General features: G+C 44.1%; 1 protein-coding gene and 1 long non-coding RNA gene across 4 annotated transcripts in view; one reads left to right on the forward strand and one right to left on the reverse strand.

Moving 5' to 3' along the window:
* Positions 1-5,546, reverse strand: part of Vapa (VAMP associated protein A) — a 41,699-nt gene extending 36,153 nt beyond the window's left edge. The window contains exon 1 of one of the 3 annotated variants that reach the window (XM_070029637.1): positions 5,219-5,536. In XM_070029637.1, the coding sequence (XP_069885738.1) occupies positions 5,219-5,297 (79 nt within the window). In that variant the 5' untranslated portion in view covers positions 5,298-5,536. Of the gene's footprint in view, positions 1-4,742; positions 5,035-5,218 lie in introns of those variants that run through there. The other 2 variants (XM_070029638.1, XM_070029639.1) reach the window with 2 other exon arrangements.
* Positions 5,547-5,856: 310 nt separating this feature from the next.
* On the forward strand, positions 5,857-7,230 carry LOC138832149 (uncharacterized). Its single transcript, XR_011373516.1, has 2 exons — positions 5,857-6,150; positions 6,622-7,230. It is a non-coding gene; the product is annotated as an uncharacterized lncRNA (long non-coding RNA).
* The last annotated feature ends 1,584 nt before the right edge of the window (positions 7,231-8,814 follow it).

Here is an 8,814-nt window from a genome sequence, read left to right on the forward strand (position 1 = left end):
AGCCTCCAAATGAAAGACAATTTAGTCATCATCCAGCATTTCTTAATCCAATGAATAGCACCATCATTCTACTTCATGTAAGCAGAAATCTCCTAGCTGCCCATGAAACCAACAACCCCCTTCTCTTTCTAAAGTAAGTACACAGAGTTAACCAACTCTCACTAGTTTGATTTTCAAGTTTCCTCATCTCCAGCACAGTGGCACTTCAACACAATTGGTCACCTCTCCCCAGGATGATTACAACAGCTGCCTACTTTATCCTTTCTAATTTTAATTTTCATTGCAACTAAGTAGTGCTATTCAGTATTCTTGCTTAATATTATTTCTTAGTGCAACCCAATGTTACTCTATTCCCCCTAACTTCCAGCCCACCCTCAAATCAACATAGTCAATCACCTTATAAATATGCCATGTTCCCTTCCACCACAGATTTTTGTACATACACGTTTCTTTGCGCCCGAAGGTGGCCCCCCTCCCCCCAGTAACTTCTGCTTAGAATCTTAGTACCATCCAGTGTCAGGCTTCCTTCAATACCTCAACAGTCTTTCCTTATTTTAGATTCTAATAGCACTATGTGTATGTGTGTGTATATTTAGTATAGTATATATATAGTATATGTGTTTATAGCTATAATTCATTTATCTGAATATCTTGATTAGTCTCATCTCTCCCTTTAGAATTGAGTAATGTTTTTACTCATAACCAAGGTTCTAATACTGATTCCTTAAACCTGAGATGCTCAAAACTAATGTAATTATATTGGATTCGAGATTAAGCTTTTAAAATAATGAATTTAGAAGTAAAAGTGCATTAAAGGGAATAGTCAGATAATCTAAGAAGTAGAAACACAAATTTTAACTATTTGCAAAATGTTTCTAGTATGAGTAATAGTGATGCTACTAAAAAAGTAATTTTAAAACACACAGGAAGAAAATTAGGCTCAGGCAGTAAAAGAAAAACAGATGTTAATTTTGGTTTTTATACAGGTAAAGAAAATTGAAGAGGAACTGTTGTTAGTGATGGTCAGTGACAGGTCAAATGAGATAAAACTTGGAAATGATCAATGTAGGGGTGATCAATACCAAGTGAGAACACAAACAGAAATAAGGTAGAGTAATGACAGGAGATTAAGAACTGGAGAGACAATGAACATGGACTGCTTTTCCAAAATAGTATGAATGTAAAAGAAACTAAAGACCAGAAGGGACATAAGAAAGCTGGGATACAGAAAGTACTGCCTGCTAATTTATTAAAATGAAAGACTACAGGGTTGGGAAGGTGGCTCAGTGGTAGAGCGCTTGCCTTGCATGCAGGAGGCCCTGGGTTCCATTCCTCAGCACCACATAAGCAGAAAAAAAAAAGCTGGAAGTGGTGCTGTGGCTCAAGTGGTAGAGTGCTAACCTTGAGCTGAAGAGCTGAGGGACAGTGCCCAGGCCCTGAGTTCAGGCCCCACGACCGGAAACCCCCCCCCCAAAAAAGACAGACTACAGTGAGTTTTGTGTGTTATAAGCCAGTGGTTGAAAACTTGAGAGGGAGAAAAAGTTGATGGAACATGGTCTAAACATGAGTCATGAAGAATTTTTACCTTAACCAGCAAAAAAAGAGCAAAGAAGTTTAGATTAGATATGAAGACATTTCTTGCTCAGGGAAAAAATCATGTGTACAGATACAGACAAGTCAGCACACCATGGGAAGGCTTATTTGTGATACCCGTTTCCCCAAAATCAAGACTTTAATATGTGGGTAACAGAAATATCTAACTATTAAAGAATGGAGTAATAAGATGACCTTTATGGCTAAGGGAAAGTAGGGTTGTGGGTCACTCAGAGGTTTACTAATAGGAGGAGCTTCTGAACTACTTTAAAATGTGCCAAAATCTGGAGAAGGAGTATGCTCTATCTTCACTTCTGCTTGATTTCCATTATTGCTTTCTACTATTACAAACCAATTTCAACACGATCATCATATCCGCCTCTACTAGATTATTAATAAAAAGAATGTATTTACTTATTTTAGCATTTTCTAAACTTTCTTCTTCAGACTTCTCTCCAAAAGTGCTAACAGGAAAAAGGATTGCATAATACAAAGGAAGAAACTTGAAAATTCAAGTTTCAGCTATTCATATAAAATACTAAATGTCAAATCTGAATTTAAGGTCAAGTAATTGGCATGGCTTAACCAGAACTTAAAGAAAACAAGGTATTTTTATTTAGTAAGGCAGTAAAAGATCTACTTTAGAATTTATCTAAGGGCCAGGCAATGCAAGCTTGTATGTAATACCAGGCACTTGGAGGCAAAGGTAAAAGGATCGGGTCCTGAGGCTGGCCAGGGCAAAACTAAAGGCCCTACATGAAAAATAAATACAACTAAAAGCTGGAGAGCATAGCTCAAGTGGTAGAGTAAGTGGTAGAGCCCTGCGAGCAAGGACAAAACTAGAGTTCAAAACCTTAGAAATATCACAAAAAAGTCACTATAAACCACCTTTACATATTGTACATTAGATGAAACAATTCTTTTAATTAAAGGCTGATACATGCAGAAGGATGTACTAAACTCTTACCTACTTCTCAAAAAGTGTACAACACATGCTGATAACTCATTATTGAGGATGTACATGTTATGCATATAAACTCCATCCAGTTCCTGAATAGTTATTCAGACACGCCTGGAAATTCCATCTTGGTCGAATGGTAATATCAAAGTAATTAAAATAAACCTACAGCCAGGCACCAGTGGCTCATCCTGTAATCCTAGTTACTCTGCAGGCTGTGGGTTTGAAGCCAGCCCTGGAAGGAAAGTCCATGAGACTCTTCAATTAACTGGCGTTGTGGTTCAAGGTGGTAGAGCACTAGCCTTGAGCAGAGAACCAGGACAGTGCCCAGGCCCTGAGCTCAAGCCCTGCCATATCCCCTCCCCCAAGAAAAAAGTACTAGAAGATGACAAATAACTTTGTGAAACTAACCGGTATAAACATGCACTTAAACGAAAAGTTATAGGTGATTTAAGAGAAGTCAGTTAAATAATTCTAATACTATCAACCTAGGCATTGCACATGTGGAGTCTCCTCACCAGTGTGTTGAGCTGTGCATTTAAACAGATTTCCATCATAGCAAACTATTACCTGACTAACAGTAACATTAAGGAGGAAGGAATCAAAAGCTATGTCAACACCTATTTCATCCTACAGACATAAGATGAAACAGTAATAGTAATAGTAACCCCCATTACTCTCACCTTTAAGCACGAGACTTTAAACAATCTTGGGGCAGTTTAAGTACATATCAGGCAGGTTTTCACTTTGTTTATTCAACCACTCCCTCAGCCCAACTTCACTCAACAACTGGAATGAAACCTCCCCCTCAGAAGGGCTTCTTAAAAGGGAAAAGGAGAAGAAAAGAACTATGTTCCTCAAACATCCTTGGGCCTCTTTACCTTTCCTGCCTCTCCCTTACGTATCTTAGTTATTATTTTCATTAATAACAAAGAACATGTTGTGTAATCTTAAATATCCCAGTATGAGAAAAAATGGATAAACTGGGTTTTTTTGATTTTTCAAACCTCACAAGTTCCGATGCAGGGTCTTGGCTGTTGTTTAAACTTGCTTCTCCACCAAATAAGTCTCCAACTATGGCAATGGTACAACTTCCCTAGGAAAAAATGCAACTCTGTGGGAATTGCCTGGCCTCAAACTAGTTTTAAGGGTTATTCCAAGTCCCTGAACTGGAGGTGAGGCTCAAAGGCTAGGCTAGATAGGAGAGGGAGGGGTTAAGTACCTAATAGCAACTCACATATGATTTATGTGGCACAGGAAATTTCCCCAGTAAGCTCAACCTATGAGAAGGTAAAAGCCAACTACTCTGTTAAAGCATGCATCATAAAGGTTTAAATTCCTAAAACTTAAAAGATAATGGCAACTTCCATACAAATTTCCGGAGTTCAAAAAGATTTTCTCGACCCTCACGTAACACATCATCACATACAGAAATACGGTACAACAAATCCATTCGCTGGACGTCAAAACCGAATCCTCACCTAACAAGGATTTCACTTTGCTTCTAGTCACTAAAACGCCTGCGAAGCAAATTTAACTCTCAATACCAACATGTAGTATTTTTTAATTCCTGAAACCATTTAAAATGTTTACTATGGAAAACAATCTAGATGTTTATCATTTGGACTTAATTTTATATAGTAAAAAGATTTTTTTAGCATTGAAAATGCTATATGGACCTCACATAAACTGATGTCATCACAGTTCCTGAAATTAAGACACAAGAAAAGACTTCCTACAGGAGATTTCACTTTATAATTTAAAGACAGAAAGGAATCTACTTCCTACAGAGCTTTTCATACTCTACCAGTATTCCTGTAAAAGCGGTTCCGTTTTAAGTTTCTTCCATAAAGTATCCGACGTGTTTGACTAACGAAAGGCCCCTGGATTCAATATGAATCCACGAAATCACACTGATTATTTGGCACAAGGCAGTGGTCCAAAACCAAGAGTTCAAGAGCGTGGTACCACCTTATCAGCTTTCTCAGAGTGTGCTGCGAAAGCGCAAACGTTAAAGGCAAGTCACAAACAGTGGAGATTTCTCTGCAAAGAGCAAGCGTCCAGCCCTCACAGAAAGACTCACTACTATGAACCTACAACCATCTATCCTCAGGGTGACGCACAGCTCCACACCGCGAGCGCACGGGGCTAGGCAAGCACACGGGGTCACTTAAAGCGCCGAGCTCCGTACCTTGTCGGGGAAGGATCTTGGCCGGGACCAAGGCCGCCCCACCCGACCCCTGATTCCCCACGAGTCCCATCGCCCGCCGCCTTCTCCCGCCACAGACAGACGCTGGCAGGAATCCGCCACGGCTCGACCCCTCCACGCCACAGCCCGCTGCGCCAGCGGCGGCACCAGGGCAAGGACGCAGCGCGGGCGGGCGGGCCCCCACGGCGCCCCCGCGGGCCGCAAGATGGCGGCGGCGCCCGAGCCGAGCCTTGCGCCGCGCCCGGGCCAGCTCCCTCCTCTTCACCTCGCCCCAGCCGGCGCGCACCGGAGAACCCAGGCGCCCTGGCGCCGACCTGGAGAAGCAGCCAGACGGCCGCCGGGACGCGAATCACCGGTGTGGGGGAGGGGCTGCTGCGGGGCCCAAGCGGCCCTCGCCCGCCGCCCGCAGGCCGCCGCCCGCAAGGACCCCGCCGCCCGGGCGAACCCCGCCGACTCACCTTTGAATTTGAGGTCTGTGGGAGGGTCGAGGACTAGGATCTGCTCGTACTTCGCCATGGCCCCGGAGGCGGACGCCATCTGAGACAGCGCAGAGCGGGGGCGCGCCCGCGGCGGCGGTTCGCTGACGGGGGCGGGGAGTGGGAGCGGCGCCGGCACTGCGGAGCTCTAGGAAGCGGCCAGGCTCGCGGCTCCCGGGTCTCCACGTCTGCGGCCCTGCTGCGGGTTCGGTAGGCCGCCAGCCGGGTCGCAGCTCCGGGTGTCACAACTGACTCAACCCCACACCAGTCGCCTCGGCCACGCGCACTGCGATCTTCGGCGTCCCACGTGACGGGCTCTGCGTGCCTACGTGCGCGCCCCCGCAGCCGAGCGCCCACGCGCTCGCCCCGCCCCAAGGGCCGATTGGGCGCGGCGCGGCGCTAGTGCACCTGCGCACTCGCACTCGGGGCCTCGCCGCGGCTCCGGGAGTAGTCTAGCTGTCAAGGGAACGGGTGTGAGCAGTGGGCGGAGCCGAGGGTCGGACGCGGTGCGCTGAGCTGGGGAGGAGGTGCGATCTTCTGAGACGCCCAGCGACTAGGGCGAAGCCGGAGAGCCTACTACGGTGGTGCGTCGTGGAGTTCCAAGAGGGGATCCTAATAGAAGGAAGAAGTCGAGTAGCGCCCTTCCTACACCACGATTCCCAGCATGCTCCGTGCGGGTGGAGTCTCGCGGCGCCCGGCGGCCCGCGCAGTGCCTGCCGGGAGCTGTAGTGGCGGCTGCTCGTGGGCGGGAAGGAGGACGAAGTCGGTTGGAGGCGAGTGGGTGGGACGCCTCTCCCCCCCATTTGGTCTCCCTTCCCTCTTACCCCCACGCGGCTCTCAGCTGGTCACGTCTGCTCAAAAACAAAGCCCTTTGGAAGGCCGACCCCTGTCAGAAGCCGTGCAAACCCGACGAGGTGGGCCGGCCCTGAGTGACTCGCCCCCCCCCCACCGTGCCGGCGTCGCCGCAGTCTCCGCGACGTTCCGAGGCGGCGGCTCCTGCTCTCAGTTCGCGCCCTGAATGCGAAATCAGACCCGGAGACACCTTGTGGCGAGGGGCAGGCTTGTCGGGGCGGGGGGGGGGTCCCTCGGCCGGCCCTTGTGCACCGGCTGCGGATCTGAGCCCCATTCCACGGCGCGGAATTCTGTGGCTGCCCTTCAGTTTGATTCATGGCACACCCCAACCAAAACAGTTGTCACGTTCTCAGGTTAGAAAAGAATGCCGTCTACATCACTTAGAGACAGCCTGCAGTGAAGTGAGCCAAATGTGAAAAACCCAAACCTTCAAACCATGGCCTGTGTACCCCGTGATAGAGCCAATGAAAATTGACTGCTGTAAACAAACCCTGATTGTATTTTTATGGTACTGTTTGAATTTAAATCCTTAGGCAGCACCAAGACACAGAAGACATATGCCAGTGGAATGAAGGAAGCAGCCCAGAGTGACTAGAAAGAAGTAACACAAATTGAGCAGTGGACTAGACAGAGTTCAAGCTTCAGCGTGTAACCAGCTCTCCTGAAGTTAACGTTCACCAAGTTAACGAACACCAAGCCAAGGACGTTTGTCTTAAGTCGTGAAGAACCTCAAATGATGAGTGTTCAAAAAATGTTTGGAAAACAACTTTGAAATTTATTTTTATTTAGGATTATTATTTTTAGATAATTTTTAACTATCGCTAATGGAGGGTTAAGCATGGTGGTTTCTGGCTGTCCTCCCTGCTGAGAAGAGGCATGGGTAGAGGGATCACCACCAGAGATTAGTGCTGGCTAAAACTCAATACTGTCTGAAAAATAACCTAAAGGGAAAAAAATAAAAATAAAAAGACGGGTATAGCTCAGGCAGTAGAACTCTGGCCAAGTCAAGAGACCTTAATTTTAGTACTCAATACTGGCACAAACACAGTACAAAAATTGTATGTTTATGAAAGGTTTAAAGTGATTTTTTTCTTAAAAATTAAAAAGGAAAAATAAATACAAAGGTTGTGTTTGAGGGTCCACAGGATAGTGTCCCATACATATTTACTTGTGAATTGACAGCCCTGAATTTTCTCACTACAAATTTTTCCCTATTTAAGAACTCTTTCATGAGTGAGCTAGCCTTGATGAAACTGGTCTTTCACATCTGGATATGTACCTGTCTTGCCAGGAAGTATTTGGGATTCCTCAGTGCACAGCCAGTTAGCTACAGAAAAAGCTCACAGTCACTCCCTTAAAGAGATGGACTTATTATGTTGTCCTAACTGGACTCAAGGCCACTTGGTCATCTGTTCATTGTGGGTTCATGGGAAGACTGAATTAGATGGATTACAGTTTAGATAGACAGATACAGATAGCATAATCCATCCAATTATATATATATACACACACACACACACACACACACACACACACACACATAGAGAGAGAGAGAGCGCCTGTGTTTTCGATCATTTACCATTGGAACCAATTGTTTCTTCTCAACATTGCCCCAAAATCATATAGACACACTCTTAAGATCTATATGAATCTAAATAGCTGATATGCTAAAAATACATGAAACATCTCAGAATCTCCCCATTACTATTTTAGAGTATTGCAATGATAATGGCTGGGAGTTCTCCTAAAATCATACATTCCTCAACAAATATTTTACTAACAATTTGAGTCGTGATATTTATTAGTACCTTTCTTGTTCCAATACAAAGATCATCACAAACTCTAAACAAGGATATACAGTTGGCAAGTATAACTTTTGTTGTTAACTGTAAATGAAAATGTATGTGAGAGCATTTATGTTAGTAGTAGAGCTAAGCCATGGAGGGGGCATTGTCCAATTTTACATTCTGTGCATTTTTGTTCTTTCTAAAAGCATTCAGAAATGATGACCTGCACTGATCAAGGTGATAATTTAAAAAGAAATTTACTTCTGTGTTATTTAGCCATTTAGCTAGGAATGGTAAAGTGTGAACTAATGTTTATTCTTTTTGCTCTTTTTAAATTTTAGATTGATTAAGGCAACACAGAGTTCTTAAAAGTATTAAGTATATACGTATGTAATCTTAAACATGTTTTTCTAAATTTTTATAAGCCTAAGAGATATGAAGGCCTAGAATATCATTTCAACTTTCAACTTGTTCAAATAGCTAATTGTATGCACCTTTGGACAGATTATTGCTAAAGAGATTGACAGCATTTTTTTTTAGGTTTCCAGTAGAGATGATATCAAAGTACACTCAGCCAGGCATGCTAGCACACACCTGTAATTCTGGCACTTAGGAGACTGAGGCAAGAAGATCTTGAGTTTGAGTCCAGTTAGGACTACATATTAAGTCTATCTCTTTTTTTAAAAAAAAATATATTTTTAAATTTTCTTCTCCTCCTTATTCTACTGCTGCTGCTTCTGCTGCTGCTGCTTTATTATTAGGGAAATTTAACTTTTCTATGGAAGTGCTCTATAAATGATTTTGTTTGTGAGAAACCCTCTGAAAACTTCTATTCAGTAGACATTTACATGTGTCCACTAAATACAGCAATAAAATATAGTCAATAAAGGTACTCGCTTTGAAGTCTAGTGTCTGTGGCCCATGCCTGTAATCCTAGTT

Source organism: Dipodomys merriami, unplaced genomic scaffold (genome assembly GCF_024711535.1).
Source record: "Dipodomys merriami isolate MVZ:Mamm:240054 unplaced genomic scaffold, mDipMer1.0.p SCAF_2, whole genome shotgun sequence".
Lineage (NCBI taxonomy): Eukaryota > Metazoa > Chordata > Mammalia > Rodentia > Heteromyidae > Dipodomys > Dipodomys merriami.